The 23,452-nt window shown below is 41.5% G+C and overlaps 1 protein-coding gene across 2 annotated transcripts in view; it reads right to left on the bottom strand.

The window, feature by feature from the left end:
- SMAD9 (SMAD family member 9) overlaps positions 1–23,452 on the bottom strand; it is a 62,149-nt gene that overhangs the window by 17,449 nt on the left and 21,248 nt on the right. The window contains exons 1-2 of one of the 2 annotated variants that reach the window (XM_020891771.2): positions 8,254–8,665; positions 2,441–2,674 (exon numbers count right to left, since the gene is read on the bottom strand). In XM_020891771.2, the coding sequence (XP_020747430.1) occupies positions 2,441–2,674; positions 8,254–8,665 (646 nt within the window). Of the gene's footprint in view, positions 1–2,440; positions 2,675–8,253; positions 8,890–23,452 lie in introns of those variants that run through there. The other variant, XM_070471326.1, reaches the window with a different exon arrangement.

Raw genomic sequence — 23,452 nt, 5'->3', positions numbered from 1 at the left:
GTAAGTTGCCAGTAAATTCAGAAACCCAATTTCAGAGTTCTTTCTTTCTTTGCAAACCACGTTCTTTTTCTACCTTTCTATTGATTATAGTATCTTTCTTTTCTTTGCGTATCCTAGTAATTCTTGTATCTAGAGTGTGTTCCTTTTTTTTTTTTTTTTTTTGGAGTGTGTTCTTATAAGCACTAAAATATAAACTTACAAAACAGATAAATCAGGGGGTTATTATTTGGTTTCCAAATGGACCTTAACTTTTGAAAGAATGCCCCCTGAGATATGCTGAATAGTAAAGTCCTTTAGACACTCCCTTCTGGGTGTGGTTCCTGGGACCACAGCCCCTGCAGCAATCCAGGAACTTCTTAGGAATGCAGATTCTTAGAAGCCACTTCAGTTGCAGGGAATAAAATTTGCATTTATATGAGATCACCACATGGTCTGTTGAACCTTAAAGTTAAGCAACATTTATCTAGCTTATTACAAGGACACAAATTGGAAGGAAATCCACCACAAACCTTTGCTGGTGGTGTTCAGTCGCTCAGCTGTGTAGGCGGATTCCTTACAGGCTGAGCCAGCAGGGAAGCCTCTGAATACTGGAGCGGGCAGCCTACCCCTTCTCTGGGGGATCTTCCCGACCCAGGAATCGAACTGGGGTCTCCTGCATTGCAGGTGGATTCTTTGTGCTGGACACACAAAAGAGAAGGCGGCTGACCTCTGAGTGGTGGAAACAGACTGGCAGGAAATGACAAACACAGTGTGATAGACGTGACAATAGATGCACAGGGAAAATAGCTGATGTATTGTTGAAGGGCAAAAGGAATGACTGACGGTATAACTCAGAAGTGAAGAGGTGGGACAACTCCCTTATCCTCCCACATTTTATAAGTTTTCTACGGACAGGAACAATTTCAATTAACATTTTAATTCTCCTTTCCAAACCCTAAGGCAATGCTTGCACTCAAAAAAAGCTTGACAAATAACTGTCAAATAATGGGTTGGCCAAAAAGTTAGTTCATGTTTTCCTTAAGAAGTTACAGAAAAACCCCAAGAAGCTTTTTGGCTAACCCAATAAATGACTATGGGAAGACAGGAGAGGCAGATCGCAGCAGATGCACCAAATGCATTTGTGCACACCCTTAAGAGGGCTTCCGAGGTGGCTCAGTGGTGAAGAATCCGCCTGACAGTACACGAGACATGGGTTCAATCCCTGGGTTGAGACGGTCCCTTGGAGAAGGAAATGGCAACCCACTCCAGGACTCTTGCCTGGGAAATCCCATGGACAGAAGCCTGGTGGGCTACAGTCCACGGGGTCACAAAGAGTCGGACACAGCTGAGCAACCAGAAAACAACACCCTTAGGAACTTGTGAGCTGGGGATATTCTTTATCTCACTCTCACAAGGTATGTAAATCTCTCCTTCGTTACCTGATTTAGACCCATCTTTTGAAGGAAAGGACTCCCTTGGATTGCTGATAGAGACAGCCAGAGAAGAGGCCTACCACTGATTCCCCTACACTGCCTGCCCTCAGGCCATGTCTTCCCGGTTATGTTAGAGAAGTATTTTATAATCTTACTTCTAATTCCTTAAATTAAAAAGGAAAAATCCCTGGAAATTCCCAAGAATGATGTTCAAATCCATCTAGTTTCTCAGAGCTCCTGCACCCCAGGCAAGGCTTGCAGATAATAAGAGCTCAATAAATATCTGTTAAATAAATGAGTATAGGAAGACTTGAATGAGGTGGATGGCAGCAGCTAGCACCAGATGCATTTATGCATGTCTGCAGGAGCTTGTCAGCTCCTGATATTCCTTATTTTACTAGAAGAAACTGATTACTCATACCAAGTGAAGCAAGCCAGAGAAAGACAAATATCATATGATATTGCTTATATGTGGCATCTAAAAAAAGGCTACAAAGGAACTCATCTATAGAACAGAAATAGAGTCACACATGTAAAAAATAAACTTATGAAAAAAAACTTATGGTTACTGGGGGTAGAGAGGGGAGGGATAACTGGAAGACTGGGATTGATACCTACATACATACATACATACATACACACTACTATATATAAAATATCTAATTAATAAGGACCTACTGTATAGCACAGGGAACTCAACACACTATAATGACCTATATGGGGAAAGAATCTAAAAGAGTGGAATATGTATATATGTAACAGATTCACTTTGCTATACACTTGAAATTAACCAACACTGTAAATCAACCAACACTGTAAATCAGTTACACCCCAATAAAAATTTTTTTAAAAGAAAAAAAAGAAACTGGTAGCTGCTCCAAAATGGAGTGAGTCCTGATCAAGAGGGTGGGGTCCAAGGGCCCCCTAGAGCCTGCGGTTTGAACTGCAAGTGACAAATGATGCTCACGATGGCCCCGCCCACACAAGCGCGTTGGACCGCATCCCAGGAGACCGCGGGCGGCACTGACCTGAGTGCTGGAAGGGGCTCTCCGGCTCGGAGGGGCTGCCCGGGGAGTGGGGGTAGCCGGCCGCGCACGGGGACGGCGGGAAGGCCGGGCACGGAGGCTGCTGGAAGGAGTCGGGGTAGGTAGCGTTGTGCGGCATGAGAGGCTCGCTGTGCAGGGAGGCGCTGCGGAACTTGGCCAGGAGGCTGAGCTGAGGGTTGTACTCGCTATGTCGGGGTACCAGCACGGGCGGCAGCACTGGAGGAGGAAGAACCGACGCATCAGATCCTGGGCTCGGCGCCCCGAGTACAGTGGACGCGGGCTGCCGCCGCTGTCCACTCGGGCCGCAAGCTGTCCATCGTTCTGTGGGCTCCTCCTGGCACTGTCCACGATGGTCCCATCTCTCCTCCAAAAGCGAGCTTGGCAATCAAGCTAAAGCAAGGGTTTCACTCCTCGCAGCCAATTTAGGAAAAGTTTAGAGGAGAATCCTCCTGCTGTGAGTAGTCTAAGAACTGCCTATTCATTCCCACAGCAGAGAGGACTAGCGTGGCCCTGTTACCTCACCTTCTGGGGATCTAATCGTTCACCTCTTCCTCTGATTCTGCCATTAAAGTGTTTTTTCTTTCTTTCTTTCTTTTTTAATCAAAATCAGTTTCCATTGCTCATGATGAAACCCCAAGTCATGCCCTGGATATTTTTATTCAGATATTAATACCTCTGGACCTGTGTTGAATTATTTAGATGACTAAATTTTTAGGCTCCATGGTGCTGGTTAAGTAAAAATATTCTACTTGTCTTTACCAGAAAGATTTAAAGGTAACTAAAAATTATAAAGGAAATGATAAACAGTGAATAATAATAATTAAAGTGAATAAGTAGAAAATGAAGCAGTAATAGAGAACTTATCTGTTCATTTTAGTATGTTTCCCTCTGGGTTCCCTACTTTAAAAAGAACATGAGTGATTTTGCTCCTGATTCAACACAAAAACAAGGACAGATGCAATTCTCAAGAGCAAGCATTGGTCAGACATCGCTAGTGCCCACTGGCTTCTGAAGTGTCCCCAGGCTTGGCAAAAAGAAGTTATCCCATGGAGTGTTGTTGAGGGGTGAGCTGGGACCAACCTAAGTTGCAGAAGGAGAAACAGGGAAAACAGACAGAGGAAGTGATGAAAGAAACAACAGGGGAAAATGTCTCGGAGCCTGAAGAAGGATCTATGTCATCAGATTGAAAACAACCACAGAGTATACAGCCCAATGAGTGAAAAAAATATCTATCATAGTCACACCATCTTGAATTTCAAACATCTAAGGACAAACCGAAAGGTTCCCAGAGGGGCACCTCAAAGTTGCCACAAGGACGTGAGAAACTGATTTACGACTTCCCGTCATCCATGCTGGACAGCAAAAGGCAACAGACTGGACTTCTCTGGTGGCCCAGTGGTTAACAATCTGCCTGCCAACGCAGGGGACATGGGTTCGATCCTTGAGCCAGCAACTAGATCCCACATGGTGTGGAATAACTAAGCCCATGTGCCAAAGCTACTGAAGTCCCAGCTCTAGAACCCATGCTCTGCAACAAGAGAAGCCTCTGCAGTAAGAAGCCTTGCACTGCAACGAAGATCCGGTTCAACCAAAAAATAAAATAAATAATTTTTTAAAAGGTAATGGACTAATAATCTTCTAAAGGGAAAAAATTCATACCCCCAAATTCCACACTGGAAATTAATAGCAAAAAATAACATAATATTAACTTAAATAATAATACAATATAAACCAAAATATAGATTGAGAAAAGGAAGAAAGGATAAAGGTGATATAAATTAACTAAATCTTCACCTTTTACGTTAGAGTCAATGAAATTAGCTAAAAGTGATAAATTTGGAAATAGATGTATAAGCATATATATTATCTAGAATTATCTATTTTTTTAGTAATAATGGAGAGAGCTAGCAGAAGAACCAAGCAAGAATGATTAAAAGAAATTGTTCCTGGAGATAGCTGAGGTAGCTGAAACAAGTTGTTTCAAATCACTCTATGGATTTCTCATCATAAGCAAGTATCTATAAACACTTTCATAAAAAGTAAATATTTTGGAGTAAACAGACAATAAGAACAGTATGGTAACAATAATATCCATCACAAATTCCACCATTTACCCACTATCATACAGTTATCTCTTCTTTTCTTTTTTTTTTTTTCAGTAATCTCTTCTTAACAAGCAACAATTTTCAGTTCTACAGGTAGAATATAAACTCCAAGAGGCAGATGAACAGTTTTAAGCTAAACCACTACAAATGAGGGTGGCAGAGAAAGTGATTTCGTCCTCCTTTAAAAGCCAGTATTTGCATATATTGCCTTATGATATTATAGAACAATCCTCAATATCATGATGCAAAAATGACAAAGATGATAAGCCATCCAATCTCCTTTTATGTATTCCATGAATATAGAGGAATAAAAAGATTTCTTGCCTCATGAATACGCTGAAAGTGAGGGGCTGACACTCTAAATGACACATGGCTTATTTTTCAATGATGCTTCTTGAGCACAGTGTTAACAATGATCAAATAAACCCTCACTTTTCTGTTTTGGAGGAAGAATTTGAATACTCTCTGTGACTTCAGTTCTTATATACCTACAGGGTATCCTTAACATTGATAAACAGAATTCCTCATATCTGAATTCAGAGACCTTCATTCCTCCATGGCCAAAAGAGAAGATGAATTTGTCTTTATTGAGACAAACATCTTGATAATGTATTTCTATCATCTGAGTAGAACTAAAGGCAGTGGAGATTTGTAAGGAAAACTGATAGTATCATCAGAATTATAATTCAGCCTGACAAGATCCGTTAACCTTGGGATTGCATTGATCATATTTGTAAATACTTTCACTCAAACCACAGCTGTCTTAGCCGCTGTGGGCTACTAGAACATATAGACCACAGACTGGGAAGCTGATAAACAACAGAAATTTCTTTCTCATAGTCCCAGAGGCTGGACAGTCCATGATGGGGATGCAGCCTGGTCAGGTTCTGGGCAGAGGCCCCTCTGGGCTGTAGGCTGCCTTCTCACTGTGTCCTCATGCAGGAAGGGACAGGGGGTCTCTCTGGGGGACCCCTTTATAAGGACACTAATCCCACTCATTGGGGTCTGGCTTCATGATCTAGCCATCTAAAGGCACTGCCTCTTAATACTATATCATCTTGGGCATGAAGTTCTCAATGTATGAATTTGGGGCACACAGACATTCAATCTAAAGCAATACCTATTCTTAATCAACTCAGTTCTATTTCTGTGTGACAACTGCTGCTTGCAAATAAGACCTAGTGAGCTTACAGACATTGGTCTCGACGTGTGTTCAGTCGCATCTGATTCCTTGTGACCCCATGGACTGTAGCCTGCCAGGCTCCTCCATTTATGGGATGTCCCAGACAAGAATACCGGAGTGGGTCACCATTTCCTCCTCCAGAGGATCTTCTCAACCCAGGGATCAAACCTGAGTCTCTGGCATCTCCTCCACCAGCAGGTGGATTCTTTCCCACTGAACCACCTGGGAAGCTCCTCAACACGATGCTACCTTTTAAATGCCACACTATCTAAGCATGACCTGGGGGCAGATAATGGAAGGAGTTAACTGTCTATAAGGGACTGCAGAGCAAAGCTGAAAAAAGCTTTTGTATCTTTTTCAAAAGTCATGTGGTTTGGATAAAGTGTGGGAATTTAACACAGAGGAGAAATTATACTGAAATCACCTCCGCTGCATGAAGAAAAATCATTATGAGCCCCCAAAACATTTTCGCACCGCTTCTACCAGGCACAAGCCACATAGAGTAAGGTCTGAGGACTGGTGAGATTTTACCAGCTGTTGGGTGCCAGTTCACACAGATACAAGTATTCAAACTGGAAGTTTGTGTTTAGAAACTTAATAGCCACTTGACAGAGTAATTTTATATCTGTTGAAATGAATAGTAAGAAAAAAAACTGAGGCTGTATTTTTTAAAATCAAGCTTGCATTTTTAAGTCTTTTAAAAATTTCATCTGCCCAGTAATTTATTTGTATTGTAAAAATATTGATATTTGATGGATTGGAAGCTTTTTAAAAACTGGTGCTTCACTGCAGATAGTTTGAAAAGCACTAAAATAGATTATTTTAGTAGGTTATGAGAAGGAAAAAAATAATCTAGAATGCAGCCTTCAAGGATCCAAGCATGGGTGGTCAAAAGATGAGAGATTTCAAAGGCAAAACTTCAGTTTTATGATAATTAGGGACCCAACAAACTTGCTGAACATTAGCATCTTTCATTGTTCTCAAAATATTGACTTTAAGCTTGGCCAGAAAGCTAGATATAAAATTTGCCTTTTTATTGAAAAAGTCAAATTTAGGAATAAAAAAAGACAGCTTAAACATCACCTTAAAATTAATACCATATTTAGCTATCTTTCATCTTGGAAACTCAAACCTAAACTACCAAGATATGAAACCTGCCATATGTAAAAACATTCATACTATTATTCCTGAAAGAACCTCACATAATATGAAAAATGAAAACATCAAATAATCCTTTAAAATCAGGGTTTCGAGTGTTCAAAAGAAATGCCTGATACATCTTACAAACACATCTAATAACTACATTATTGAGGAAGAGGAAATGATTCCCTGATGAACATTTTTCATGGGATGTATTCTGAATGCTTACTATAACTCAAATCTTAGAAACAAAAAAGAATCAAGTCATTTCTGTCATAAACTCCTTCATGACGTGTTTTTAAAGTAGATGAAGAAAGCCCAGAGAGAAGCAAGAAAGAGAAGAAAGCAAAGAGGTACATGACCTAGGGAAAAGCACAATGGATTCACCAGGCAAGTGGGCCTTTCTCATCACCGTCTCATCCTGCATCCTGAGAGACGTGACTGTGAGAAGCGCCCACGATCAGGCAGGTGACATCCTTGACATCAGTTTAACAGCATGATGGCAAGATTCAGGAGCCTGAAAGGTCACCTCACTAAGATTGTTCCAGGCTGGGCAGGACTTAACAGGGATGGCTACAAGGTTAACTGAATCTGGGAGGGAGCCAGGTGGCAGGCTGGACTCCCCCACCACCTGCGTTCCTAGACCGAACCGCCTCCTAATGGACATGGGCTGCTTCCCAGAGCGCACGGGCAGGCCCCTCCGGGAATGGGGAGAGGAAGCTCCCGCAGAAACTGCATCCCTGTAGCTGCAGGAACACTCCACTCAAAGAGAAAAGCAGTCAAGCTGTTACACCAATGTGAAGGAACAAAGATGAACACGGACTTACACACACACGTGTGTGTAGCGTTTTGGGATTAATACTTTCCTATGTTTAAAGTCATATTTAAGAAGAGCTGCCAATCTCCCCTCACTGCCATTGTTTTCAGTCTTGGAAGGATTTCCAGCACCTCTTCCATCATCTGCTTAGTTTAGAAGACACCTCTGCTTACTTCAGCGTGGGGAGAGTGCGGCTGGTTTAGTTCAGTACAGCTGAGTTCAAGGGGAGGAGCTGGGGAGAAAGATTCTTTTTTTTAACTGTTTATCATGTCAAGACCATATTCAGACCTTTCAAGAACTGGACGATGACTCGAAAATACATCAAAATAAAACGGCATTTTCCAAAATCACACAAAACTTACATCTATGCTGAAATGAAAGATCTTCTGTCTAGGTTATTCTGCCTACAAAATTTTGGATCGGCTTCTCCAAACTGAACCTCCACCTGTCTCGCAGCGGTGGGAGGGGCTTCCTTCCCCTGCCCGTGGCCCCTGGTTCCCCACTGACCGGGACGCGCCCTCTTAGCAGTTAAACCACGGAGGAAACCCACCTGGCGTCTCCACGCGGCGGTAGTGGTAGGGGTTGATGCACACCTCTTTCTGCTTGGAGCCGAACGGGAACTCGCAGCACTCCAGCGGCTTCAGCTCGTGGTGAGACTGCAGGTCCGGCCAGCGCCACACGCGGCAGTAGATGACGTGGGGCAGCCCCTTGCGGTGGGACACCTGCAGCCGCCCGTCCAGGGAGCGGGGGATGGTCACGCACTTGCTGGGCTGCCCGGGGCAGCTGAGCGCCCTCTCCAGCTCGTCCATGGCGCCTTTCTTCTTCTTTAACTTCTTCACTAAAGAGTCCACCGCCTTCTCCGCCCACTTTTCCTCTTCATCTCCTTGCTTCCAGCCGAGCAGTCTCTTCACTGCCGGGCTGGTGAAGGAGAAGAGGGAGCTGATGGGGGTGCTGGAGTGCATAAGCGGGGGGGACTGCCGGCGCCCGGTGCACACAGGAGCTGGACCCACAGCCCTTCACTGCCTGCAGGGCCCGAGCGAAGCGAGCGAGGACGCCCCTTGGGAGGTCATAGGTCCCACGTCCCCAGGGACGTCATAGGTCTTCCTTTCTTCTGGAAGTGACTGTGACCAGTGCAGGCTGGGAAGCGGTTGACTTTCTCCAAAGCCCTGGGGTGGGCAGGACAACTCTGGGGGGAGGAAAAAAAAAGAAGACTTCAGTGAACTTCATTGGGATAATTTTCAGAAAAGGGCAAAGGTTGGGTGTAAGGGAGAAAACATTTTTCAGATGTTCTATACTTGAAAACACTTAGGATTTCTCTGGTGGTCCGGTGATTAAGAATAGACATGTCAATGCAGGAGACGTGGGTTCAATCCCTGCTCTGGGAAGATCGTACATGCCATGGGGCAAATAAGCCTGTGCGCCACAGCTACTGAGCCCACACGATAGAGCCTGAGAGCCACAGCGACAGAGCCCGTGAACTGCAACTACTGAAGCCCGAGTGCCCACGAACGCATGCTCCACGGCAAGAGAAGCCTTCGCAGCGAGGAAGCCTGCACGCCACGAGCAGAGCAGCTCGGGCTTGATGCAGTTAAGAAGGCCCGTGTGCAGCAACAAAGACCCAGGAGAGCTAGAAATTAATTAATTAAAAATAATACAGGCAGACACCAAAAAAAAAAAAAAAAAGAAAGAAAACTCTTATTAGTCATCTTGACCCTTCCTTCTCTTTTATGCCCTATTCCAAGTCTTGGTAATTCTGCGTTCAAAACGTCTTTCAAGTTTGGGAGCTTTCTCTCCATTTCTGCCAACGTCTAAGCCCCACCCCGCCTCACCTCTTCCCTTAATCACTGCAACACCTCTGAAGGAGCTCCTCTCTTCCAATTCTAATCCATGGATACAGGAGCCTGGCGTATAGTCCACCGGGTCGCAAAGAGTTGGACAGAACGGAGGGATTAACACAGTAATCTTATCACTCGTTTATGCTTCCAAACTACTTTATAGGATAGTGGTTCTCAAAATGTGACCCAAGGACCCCTGGGAGTTCCAGAGTCCCCCTCAGGGGACTGTGAGACCCTCTCTTTTCCAACTAACACATCTGGGTGCACTAAACTTTCCCCCCTGTATTTCAACCCAAACAACAGATCACAACAGATTGTTTGCAGGAGCAGTTATGAGAATCCAAGTGTCATAGTCAACCAAGCATTAAGGAGACTTGCAAAAATACAAAACAGTAACATTCTTCACTATTGGGGGGTAAAAATTGATTTTTTAAAAAATAAAAAAATGTTTATGTTACTAATAATATATAATGAGTTTATCATTGTCTTTAATAAGTCAGTAAACGTTCTAAGCTTTTCAGTCTTAATTCCTAAAATGGTGCAAAAAAAAAAAAAAAATGCGCCACATCAACAAAGGTTCTTTGGAGTTCTCAATAATTCTTAAAAGTAGAAAGGGGTCATAAGACCCGAACATTCTAGAAGTTACACACAGTCACACATACAACATGCACACTGTCACTTTTGTTATTCTCCCTGAAAATCAGCTGAACTTTTCTTTGCCTTCTCATCCCAAGGAGACATTCCTCCCCAGTTATTCAACAGTCCCATTTAAATTTCCTGAGGTAGCTCTGCATTTCCTCTCCTGTGAAAAATTAGCTGGCTTAAACAAAACCCTCTGCTTCTTCCAGGTTTTAGAAACCAGCTCCCTTGTTTCCCTTGTAAAGTGGTTGCTGGTAGGATTTTGGAGAAAGCTGACTCATTTTAGCATCTTGGAATCAATCTAGTTCATCATCTCCAACAACTGTGTGTTTAATATGCATGAGACGTAATTTTCCCCTTTGCCTCCCTGGAGTTGCACCTTTCTGGGTTCAATTACATACACATCTTTGGACAGAGGTGCTGTCACACTTGCTCTTATGATGATCATCAGGAAGCTCTGTGAAGAGGGGTTATTGGTGGCTCAGACGGTAAAGAACCCGCCTGCCAATGCAGGAGACACGGGTTCAATCCCTGGGTCGGGAAGATCCCTTGGAGAAGGAAATGGCAACCTGCTCCAGTGTTCTTGAAATCTCATGGATGGAAGAGCCTGGCGGACTATTGTCCATGGGGTCTCAAAAAAGTAGGACATGACTTAGCAACTAAACAACAATAACAAAGCTCTGTGAAGAGGATGGCAGTCTGGTTACACAAAAATGGGTGACATTCAATAAACATGAAGCAACACGTACATACATCACTTTATTCCTTGTGTAGACTTTAGTTAGCCCTGTATACAGACAGAGGGTAAACTAGGGTGAAAGGAGAGTTAAAGACTCCATAGCTGTTCTTTTTCTCCTGGCAGTTTGACTTACACTCAGTTTTATTTGGAAAGGTTGATTTTGTGGCTTAACAATCATGAATTTATAAAGTATAGTTAAGTCACTGTGTTCGAGCTCTGTTTACTTAATTGAGACAGGCTGCCTTAAAGCAATGGTTGAAGAGGATGAAGGGCTCTGAGGAGGAGAAGCAACATGACACAGAATAACCTGAACCTCAAAAGAGCTCTGAATTCTGCTTAGTTTTACATAGAATTTTTTATTAGTAAATTGTGGCATAAATCTTGAAGCTTAGGCCATCAGTAGAAAACAGCTACTTGTAAAGATGTTCAGTAGAGTTAAACTAAAAGACCCTTTAAAAAAACTTTTGCCCCAGGAAACAAATCACAGTTCTGCAAACCTGGGTTTGCTGCTGTTGTTTTAACTGCTCCGATCTATTAATGGCCTGGGAAATCAATTTATTGGGACAAATTGCCTTTGTAAAAACAAAACAGACCCTATTGCAGTGCAGCTAACAAAGAAAGAATAGGTATTATTTCATATAAATGCTTCATTTGGAGGTATGTGTTCTGTGTGCGTGTGTGTACACGCGCGCAAGTATTGAGAGTCACTTTGCAAAATTTGTTATTGTGGGTTACAGTTGAAAAATGTTTGAAAAGCATTACTCCTAAATGATACATTTCCTCAAGCCATGTCTGTCTGAGCTTTACCCTGATGAGTGACTTTCAGTGTCCACCGTCCCTTCTCGTCCCCTGGGGAAATTCCAACTAGTCAAGAATCTAGGATTTGGGAACCCTAGCTCTGCAGTCTGACTTCACTGCCACATTTCAAATCTTTATGAGTCTCACCATGGCTCCAAAACTATGGTTTTATTGCCACAAGACACAGCTCCTGTTCCATCACACAGAACCCTTGCCTTAGGGGGGAGGCCCCAAAGAGTCAACTTTAGAATCTCTGAGTAACAAATGCCAAATTCATAATAGTGACCTCTGGATAGGGAAGGAAAAGAATACAAAATACCAGAAGGTTATAGTTAAGGAATTAAATTTAATATCTTGCAAAAACCTGTAACGGAAAAGAATCTGGAAAAGAATATATAAAAATAGTTGTTGTTTAGTCACTAAGCTGGGTCTGACTCTGTGACCCCATGGATTGTAGCCTGCCAGGCTCTTCTGGCCACGGGATTTCCCAGGCAAGAATACTGGAGTGGGCTGCCATTTCCTTCTCCAGGAGATCTTCCAGATATAGGGATCGAACCTTCGTCTCCTGAGTTGGCAGGTGGATTCTTTACTGCTGACATTGGGGAAGCCCATATGTATATATATACACACACACACATACACATACACATATATGTGTATAACCGAATCACTCTGCTATATACCTGAAGCTAACACAACATTGTGAATCAAACTTTAATAAAAATTTTTAATAAAAACACAGTTCAGGCCACCCCCACCCTGCCCAAGTCTGTCCAATAGTGTCAATCTGACTCAAAACGGCCTTCAACTGCCAGATAATTTAGGTTTGCAGAGACTATATGCTCTAACCTAGAGCAAGCTCTAACCTCCTGAAAATACCACTGGTCAGACTCATAATAATTTTAGTAATTAACACACAGCATTCCGGGGAGCCATCCAACTGTCACACAAATAGGAAGGAGGGTGGGGCATTACTCAAGCTTGTCCTTACTCCATTCCTATAAAGTACAAAGAAGAATGAGACAGAATAAACTATGAAGATGAAGGTACATGCAGGATCGAAACACAAAAACACAACCAGATGACTTCTACAAAATATAACAAGAGCTACAGAAGAGAGGCAATAAGGGGCATAGGAGGAAGAACCCTTGGCCCAACTCAGGGGGTTCTGGAAGGTTCCAAAGATGATCTCTGAGCTGCACAAGGAAGGCTTTAAGTCACAGTTAAAAGATAACCTAGCAAGGCAGGTGAGGACAACTTTCTAAAAAGCTTTTTGTGGTTAAACTCTCACTTCTGTAAGAAAACTGTGTAACCCTGCCATAGACTGACTGTGTGATCTTGAACTAGTCTTGCGTTCTCTCCGGGGCCCCTCATTTCCTCATTGGTGGATCAAGAAGGACTCAGCCTCATGGGGAGGGTCTGTCTGGGCGCTGGGTCCACGATCCCATAGCTGTGGTGTCACAAGGGATTACACAACCACCACATGTAATCTCCCACATGGATTGTGTTTTTCTTCCCCACTTTAAAGTGAAACCAAACAATTTATTTGCGCTAAAGGAATGGAAACACCACACTTCCACAAAACATTTCCAATAGCATGAAGAATATACTTTCGTCCACTGCACTTGCTTTTACTGAGTGAAACAAGCTTTCCTCGATGCTAATGGGCCACTTGCCCCTACACCTCTATTCTGCCAAGCAATGAAGTATTTTGTGGCCATTATGCCAAGATATTACCACAATGTTCATTTCAAATAGTATTTTGCACCTTTAAATATTTGTTCAAATTCTGTTTTAGGGGAGCGTTAAGTATGAGTGGAAAGGGGAGACAGTCACTTGTCTCTCAGCTGCTGGTGCTAGGCTGCTTACCACCGGGGGGTCTTAGAGTAAAGCTTTTCCCCCATGAAGACACAGCACATGGACCGGGGCAAACCAACTTCTCTCCATGGTTGCCAAGCCGATCCTTCTCGTGACCAATGTCATCTACCAATTACAGCACAGTGCCCACTTTTCTCTCCAGCTTTCCGTTTCTTTCCAGCATTATTTTTATCAGCCCCAGGGAATAAGAGTGAAAACATACGCGTGGTGTGATTGGGTCTGCCACCATTTTTGGCGCCTGCATCCAGGCGTTCACGAGGCCAGACATCCACAAACTCCATCTGTTGACCATTAGAGCTTTCCTTCTGTGGGTGGAAGGAAGAAAGCAGCAGGGCCACGCCTTCTCCGGTTCACTCGTGGGCCACTTCACGCACGCACAGCACAAAAACAGCACTGTACTCTCTCTTTCTGGCAACTGAGTTTTACAATAAACCCGAACTGAGTGAGCAAAACAACTTCTCATTTTCAAGTCTTTTAAATAAACAGAGCCACTTGAAAGGAAACAGCACTATGGACAGCCAATAAACACAGGAAAAGATGCTCAACATCACTAATTATTAGAGAAATGCAAATCAAAACTACAATGAGGCATCACCTCACACCAGTCAGAATGGACGTCATCAAAAAATCTATAAACAATAAAGGCTGGAGAGGATGTGGAGGAGAAGGAACTAACTCTCCTACACTGTTGGTGGGAATGTAAACAGATACAGCCATTACGGAGAACAGAATGTAGATTTCTTCAAAAAAAAGTAGGAATATATCTACCATACGACCCAGAAATCCCACTACTGGGAACATATCCTGAGAAAGTCATAATTCTAAAAGACACATGTACCCTCAATGCTCACTGCAGCACTATTTACAATAGTCAGGACATGGAAGCAACCTAGGTGTTTATCTACAGATAAATGGATAAAAAAGATGTGGTGTGTGATGACTAACAGAATATTGCTCAGCCATAAAAAAGAATCAATTTGAGTCAGCTCTAGTGAGGTGGATGAACCTAGAGCCTATTATACAGAGTGAAGTAAGTCAGAAAGAGAAAAACAAATTTCATATATTAATGCATACATATGGAATCTAGAAAAATGGTATTGATGAACCTATTTGCAGGGAAGGAATGGAGACGCAGATGCAGAGAACGGACCTGTGGACACAAAGGGGGAAGGAGAGAATGGGATGGATGGAGAAAGTAGCACCAATATGGATACACCACCCATGTGGGAAACAGACAGCTGGTGCGAAGCTGCTGTTTAACACCGGGAGCCCAGTCTGGTGCTCCGAGATGACGGAGAGGGGCGGGGTCAGGGAAGGAGAGGAAGGAACAGGAGGGAGGGAACAGGTTTCCCTGGGAGCTAAGACTGTAAAGAAACAGGCTGCAATGCAGGAGACCCAGGTTCGATTCCTGGGTCAGGAAGACCCCCCTGGAGTAGGGAATGGCAACTCACTCCAGTGTTCTTGCCTGGAGAATCCCATGGACAGAGGAGCCTGGCGGGCTACAGTCCATGGGGTCACAAAGAGTCGGACATGAATAAGCAACTAACATTTTCACATGGCTGACTGCGTGGTTGTACAGTAGAAATCAACACAACATTGTAAAGCAATTTTCCTCCAATTAAAAAATAAATTTATAAAAGGGGGGGGAAAGAAAGCAGAACTCACCCTGTGCACTCACCATGAATTAACCATACATTATTCCACACTTAGATCTAATATGGCTGGATAAAAGTGTGGGAGAAATGAGACTTCTAAGTTGTTGGTTTAAACTGAACTTCTGTTACCAGTTACTCAATCTTATTTCCACTTACTTGGCCTCACTGGAAGATCCAACTGGTGAATTCAATCCTGAAGAAAATAAAATTCAAAAATTACTGCTTAAGGTGGATACCTTGGTTGTCTGCTCTGGAGCATATGGAACCACTGAACAGTCCCTCAAGGGCACTGCTCCTTGGCCAACCCAGACAAGAAAAGTCTACATCACCACCAGGCTGTGCACTCCCGTCAGTCCAGGGTGTCCACGCTGGAAGGGCCACTCCAGAAACATCCAAGACAGACACTGTTATTTCATTATTTGTTCTGTTTTTTAATTTCTCAATCTTTTTATAAATTGTAGGGGTTTTGAAGAAGCCTCTTTTTATTTTCTAAAAATGGAGGTATAATTGCTTTACAACTGTTGTGTTCATTCTGCTGTACAATGAAGTGAGTCAGCTATATGTATGCATATATCCCCTCCCTCATGGACCTCCCTCCCACCCCCACCATCCTACCCATCCAGTCATCACAGACCTTGTCAATTCTGGCCCTCTAATCCACAGCCAGCATGAAGTACACCTTGGTATCCCCTCCATAAAACAGTTTACTATAGAAAGTTAGAATCTGAACACACTTCCAAAAGAACATTTAACCCCCTTGAAGGAACAGACTGTTTCCTTGACTACTTCTTTATCACTTTTCGTATATCAGTAATTAACATGGCTTTGAAAGGGTAAAAAGAGAACCCAAAGAACATCTATCTAGAAAATAGTTGGCTGTTATTATTACTATAGGCACATATATATCTTGTTGTATTATTGAAGAGAAACCAGACTTAAAACACACACATACACAAATATACAGATGTGTTCAGATCAGTCCTCACTTAAACTAGCCTGTCATCCCTACATGTGCCAAATGAATGGCAGTCACAAGTTTGTCTTGTAAGGTATAAGTAACTTCCTCATACACATACCAGTTTAATGTCATTGGATAAACATGCCAGCTGGTGGATAAACATGGGAAATGGGTGTCATGATTTCATACTCTGGGAAAGAGGTTTTCCTAGCCATATTCAGAGACTTCCTACAAATCTATGAGAGGGCAGTTCCCATTCACCAGTCCCTTAGTGAGCCGCCTGAGCCACGGGTAGAATACTTCCTGCCTAGAGTGTCAAGGGAAGTTGACAAACATGCATCGTTATAACAGGGCTCCCGTGGTGGGATTTCAGGGCGCCTCTGAAGGGCTCCCCTGGGGGCTCAGCAGTAAAGAATCTGCCTGCCAATGCAGGAGATAAGGGTTCGATCCCTGGGTCAGAAAGATCCCCTGGAGAAGGAAATGGCAACCCACTCCAGTATTCTTGCCGGGGAAGTCCCATAAATGGAGAAGCCTGGTGGGCTACAGTCCTTGGGGTCTCAAAAGAATCAGACATGACTGAGCGACTAAACAATAAGAACAATGGGTCTCAACTATCGGCTTTTACTGGGAGATACATGGATTTTTCTAGGCAGACAATCCATAGGTAATTTTCTTCAAATTCTTAAAAGAACTTGTGACCATCAAAAGATTTTTCTTAAAAAAAAAAAAAAGACCCACTGAATTAGAAGAAAGAGGAGGAGAAAGTATGAGAGAGAGGGGGGAAAAGCTGAAGAGACTAAAGAGAATAGCTGACTTTTCGAACTAAATTAGGTGATGGTGGCAGGGGCAGGGGGACAGTCTTTAAAAAGACTAGAGGAAGGGGATTTTAAGAAGACAGCAGAGTATGAAGCACCAGGAAACTGTCTCCCCATCTAGACAACTATTACACTAGCAGAATCTGTCCTGTAATTATTTCGGAACTCTGGTCAATTGAAGGCTTGCAACTTCAGGTGAAGTTAGTCAAATGCTATGGTTTTTCCAGTAGTCCTGTACGGATGCAAGAGGTGGACTATAAAGAAGACTGAGCCCTGAAGAACTGATGCTTTCAAACTGTGGTGCTGGAGAAGACTCGAGTCCTGTGGACAGAAAGGAGACCAAACCAGTTAATACTAAAGAAAATCAACACTGAATATTTACTGGAAGGACTCATGCTGAAACTGAAGCTCCAATATTTTGGCCACAAGATGCAAAGAATCAGCTCATTGGAAAAGACCCTGAAGCAGGGAAAGATTGAGGGCAAGAGGTGAAGGGGATGATAGAGGATGAGATGGTTGAATGGCATCATCAACTCAAAGGACATGAGTTTGAGCAAACTCCAGGAGATAGTGAAGGACAGGGAAGCCTGGCATGCTCCAGTCCATGGGGTCCCAAGAGTCAGACAGACTGGGTGATTAAACAACCCACAGGACCAAATAGGGTTGCAACAACGTAGACTTTGTGTTACTCAGAGGCCAGTCTTAATTTAGACCCAACTCTAACCGGCTTTACTGTATGTATTAGAATGCTTTGACTAAAATTTCATATAGGCACAAAAGTATATTGCATATTACTGACAGTGCAATTCTTTACTTCCTCTCTTCTACATTTGTAACTTTTGGTGTATTTATAAAACAGTCCACATTCTTAAGTAAAGTAGAATCCAGGTCAACTATTTCAACGTGGATGATTTATTACTTACAAATTGAAGATCCTTAGAAATCTATTTTTACTTAACTGTTTATAAACTGGCGAATAACTATTGCCCTTTTAAAAAAGTCAAACTTTCTGTACCTTAGCAACCTCAAAAAGAATAAACAAGATCTTACACAACACAAGACATCTTAAAGGAGCCCTTACTCCAAGCAATTCTGATCTATGAAAATTTGGGTTTGACGCAAATATAAATTTAGGAGATTACTTTTCTTACAAAATGAATCATACTAAATGTAAAATTATGATGCAATGGACAAAAATCTGATTCACATACAGCTTTTTCAAGAAAAATATCCTTTCAGATAATAAATATTTACCAAGTTGTCTATGTTGCAGTTCCTCGAATGAACTGTTAAACTTTACTTTTGTAAGTATATCGGATAGTAACAATCTAGACACCTTAGTAAAATTAAGAGATCTCACATTACATTGCTACTTTTAAAATACAAGTCTAACTTTAAAAATGTATTCTGGCCATCTCATCATCGAAACACTTTGGTTAGGCACTAAAGAACACCATTGTTAGCAAACTGCAGAACAAATCAAATTAGCTTTGGGGATGCTTTATCTTCTAAAAACTTTGCCCATCAAAACACCAAACATCTTTAGAACTTTAAGAATTTTACAACTGTGCCAGCTTTTTGGGTAAGAAATATAGTATTATTTTACTGATGCAGTTAATAAACCACTTTTTAAAAATGTTCCCAGTGTGTCCTTCAGAAAACTCTGTTATTCTAACTATCAGATGATATCCATGTAGAATAGCTTAGTTCAAATTCAGAAAACAGATATTTTCCTTTTTAAATAGATGTTTTGAAATTGTTTTTGTAGGTAAGGAAGTATATTCCTACCTTCTCATTGTTATAAAGTCATCCCAGGACACCCCAGATGTCATTCATTTTTTAACCCTGATGAGTGTTTAGGAATAGAAATCCAACACATGCATCCTCTTCCCCCCCCCTCCCTTTTTATTGTTTCTCAATAAACGCAGTTTGGCCCAAATATAGGGAATATGGTGTGGTGAAACAGCAGGAACAATGCATGACAGCCACACCACGCACAGCACAGAAACATGTTTTTTCAAAATTTTCCCTGCTTTTCATTCAGAAGGCTTCATATGTCAACACACAAGTAATGTGCAAGGAGGTTAATCGAAAAAAGATTTTTAAGTTCATTTCCAAAACTCCAGCCTGTAATTATGGTAAACACACAGTCCCCTTCCTCTTTTCCTCTCCCCACTCTGTACCTCTGAGAAGTGCAAATCGACAGAAGAATGAATGGCCCTTTGCCATGTACGATCAAAAGCAACTTATTATGCTCCCTTGTGCCCAGGTGCATTACTAGAAGTGGGGATTACTTCCAAAAAGCCCTCTAAAATATATGCTGTGAAGCCATCCTGAAATAATTCTCAACATTTTCTTCCTCCCTTCCTTCCTTCCTTCCTATGAGGTACAGGTGACTTACGACACTATGTTAGTTTCAGGTGTGCAATATAATGATCCAATATTTTTACAGATTACACACCACACAAAGTTGTTATAATACCACTGACTACATTCCCTGTGCTGTACATTATATCCATGTGATTTATTTATTTTATGAATGGTAGGTAGTTTGTACATTTTCATTCATTCTTTGAATCAGTCAACACACTTTATTGAGTCTCTGCTGTGTGATGGGTGTTGTGCTGTGCTAAAACCATATAATGGCTTCCCAGATTTAAAGTCTTCATTACCTAAGGAATTAAAAGAATCTAAGTCAGGAAACCATCCCATTAAACTATTTCAAAATATTTAGAGTCTTAAAAATACAAGGAGGGGAAGGGGATATTTTTGGCTTTGCCAAATGGTTTATGGGAAGGTTTTGCTTTATTTTTATTTTAAACATAAGTGGCAAAAGAGTGATTTTATCATAGAGAGTCTAAAACTCTGGATTAGCCCAGAAGCAATCTATTTGCTTCAGTGAACCAGCAGGGCCAGGGAGACCCACCAAGTGTAACTGGCACCCCCAGGGCAGCTTCCCTATCCCAAGACCTGTGGATGGACTGTGAGGCATGAACTTGAACTGCTCCAACCTGTTATATTTTTCTCCAGGTGGAATCTCTGAAAAGGTGGATATGATGTAACTGAGGAAACGACACCACTTGCAGTCCTAACATTTCTGCGTTGTCAATTTCTCTACTCCTTCCACTCCATCCGGCATCTGTAAACTGCTACTGCCCCACCTTGCAAGCAAGGGCTTCTTTAAATCTACAGCTTGGATTCTCGCCATTGAGGAAGAATTCCAGAAACTAAAAACAAAACAAAAAATGGAATCGGCACTGGAGTCAAAGTGAGCTCACCCACTGTAACGAGCTCTGTTCATTTTCAAGCTAGAAAAACTCACACCCAGAAGAATAAGAAGGTACAAGGCAGTGTTGGGAAAGATTCTGTCAACGATGATGACAGTATCACTGAAATATATACAACATGGCATTATGGGGTGATTAGGCTTAGCTGTACCACTGACTTGAAAGATTAAACTGGAGGGAAGTTTACCTCCTATTGGAGTCACCTAGGCCAGACAGCGACATAACGAAGGTGCCTTACAAGATGACAGGTGATGGCCCATTAACCAAGAAGACAGCTGTGAATAATGAAGTCAGTCATTGTGCAGAGCAAAAATTCTCCATTTGTAGATTCAGTCACTGAATCCAAACTAACAAGTAGATTTTTATGTGCCAAGGAGTCATGAAACACAGCAGGAGCCAAGAGGAAGTGCCCCAACGAAAAGAGGCACTCCCCTGGCAAATGTAAAAACTGCAGGAAAGACATTCTTACAAATGCTGACAAGACCCACAAACTAGCTAAACTAGCTTCTTACTAGAAGCCTTAGATGTCAGGTTGGTTCTACAAAAGGACACATTTTGACATAATTAACCAAAACTTTTCATCAAACAGCCTGCTGATACTTAACTGAGCCTCTGAACTTTAAATTGATATCAAAACTACCTATAAAAATTTGTCTTTTTCAAATGAAGCGTGTCATACTATATCAAGGACAACATATCTGTTTTCTCAGTCAGCTAAACTGTTACTTAGCAGATAATATCTCAGGGATGCTTAACCTTAAAATAATCAAGCGCTGAGGCCACAACTGAGAGAGATCACTATTTGCATACTTGAGCAGCAAAGCAAACAAGAGTAACAAGCAAGATGTACTTTCAAGCAAAGAATATGTGAAGCTTTTGCCAAGCAAGATCTCAAAAAGAATACAGAGCAACTCAGTGTAGTCCAGTCTTCTAGAAATTCTGGCACTTTATTTGGCTAGAAATTTTTAGTCATAAGATTAGAACATAAGTCAAAATCATTAACATGTTCTCACTTGTTCATTAAGTTAATAGACTTCTTGTTGAAAACCTAACTTTGTTTGAAATAACAAGTGTTGATAAGAATGTGATTAACACGTTAACTGGCTGTACCCTAATACAAAATAAAAAGTTAAAAAAGAAATGTGATTAACAAATTGATAGGAATAGGTTGATCAGCACTTTGGGAACAATTTGCCGGGAGTTGGTGATGGACAGGGAGGCCTGGCATGCTTTGATTCATGGGGTTGCAAAGAGTCGGACATGACTGATCGACCATACTGTGAAACTGAAAGTTGCATATCTTTAGACCTAGCAACTCCACAATCTGGTATGTTCAGACTAGTGTTCAAACCTCAGATAGAAATGGTTAATAAAGTCAGTTCACTGGATCTCTATCAGGATTCTAAAAAGTATACTGGATTTTTATCAGAACCACTGCTCAGAGTAGGGAAAAATATTACATCTAGAAGTGTGAAGTGATAGGTACACAGATACACAGGGAGAAAGAAGAGAGAGACAGTTATCTGTGTGTGTTTCCTACTGAGTTACAGTGAAAACCATTTGGAAGGCACCACAGTAAGTAATGGGCTTTCCAGGTGGTGCTAGTGGTAAAGAATCTGCCTGCCGATGCAGGAGACATGAGATGCAGGTTCGATCCCTGGGTCAGGAAGATCCCCTGGAGGAGGGCATGGCAACCAGCCCACTCCAGTATTCTTGCCTGGAGAATCCCATGGACAGGGAAGGCTGGTGGGCTACAGTCCATAGGGTCACACAGAGTTGGAAACGACTGAAGCGATTTAGCACGCATGCGGCATGCACGTCCCAAGTGACACTATTGCATATACTACAATATTTATAGTAGCACTATTCAAAATAGCACAAATCTGGAAACAACCCATCCATCAGCCAGGGAACGAACAGATAAACAATGAAATAATCTCACAGTGAAATATCATATAGTCATAAAAAATATACTAACTATATTGACAAAGATTAATCTTCCATGTTAAATGGAAAAACAAATTAGACCCTAAAAGACTACACAGAAGGTTAAATCATTTTTATAAAGTTGAGAAACAAATGAACCAAATTAAATATCATGGAGATACACACATGTTGTCGAACTGTATTTTAAACATCAAAACACTGAAAACACAATATTCATGATACTAATACTTGAGACAGAGGACCAGCACAAGAATTTCCCATCTGCTCTGCCTTGCCCTGCCCTGCGTCTCCTCCTTTCTTCTCTCTTCCTTCCTTTTGATTTATTTGAGATAGAGAGGGCATTTTGATTTTAAAAACATTGTATGTTAATGAAAAAGAAAAACAAACAACAACCTAAAAAAACACAGAAAAATTTCCTAAAAAGAAAACCTCAAAACCCCCTGCTCATTCACAGAGAAATGCTTATCACTTGTAAACATTTTTAAGAATTTAAAAATCTTTGTTCTAAATAAACATATTTAAAAATAGGATTAGTTCACAGATATGTCTTATATTTTGCCTATTTCAATGAATGAAATACCATAAGCATTTTCATGTTGGTAAATATTTTGCTTTTAAAGTTTTGTGGTAGTCAGAGTAATACTAAGCTTTCAATTTTAATTCTAAGTTGCATGTTTATTTCACTTACAATACCTTTTTGTTCCATAGTTTGAAATAAAAGAGGAAAAAAACAGATATTGAGCACTCCCTGTACAGATTTTTACAGCTGGCTGTCAACAGTTTCAGAGTAATTGCTAAAACGAAAGCAAAATAAACCCACAGGCATTTTATTTCTAGTCATACATAAAGTCAAGGCACTTTACAGCTCTAATTATATAAGTTCCTCATTAAGCTATTATTCTTACAAAAGTTAAAACATGGACAAGGTTAAATTTCATTTGGTCATCAACTGAAATGTCCAAATCCTCATGCCCCTCCTGGTATAACTACTATTACCCCTTTGGGCTTACTTTTTAATATTTTCCTCTGCATATGCATATATAGACAGATCCTCATAAAAAAAATACAGATTTTGTTTTAATTTTTAAAAACATTTAATCATTCTGCAACTTGAGGGTATTTTCTATGTTGTTCTTGTTTAGTCACTAAGGCATGTTTGACTCTGCGACCCCATGGACTGCAGCCTGCTTGTCTCCTC

The sequence above is a fragment of the Odocoileus virginianus genome, chromosome 8 (genome assembly GCF_023699985.2).
Source record: "Odocoileus virginianus isolate 20LAN1187 ecotype Illinois chromosome 8, Ovbor_1.2, whole genome shotgun sequence".
NCBI lineage: Eukaryota > Metazoa > Chordata > Mammalia > Artiodactyla > Cervidae > Odocoileus > Odocoileus virginianus.
Note: the sequence above shows the minus strand (reverse complement) of the source record. Positions and strands in the feature narration are given on the sequence as shown.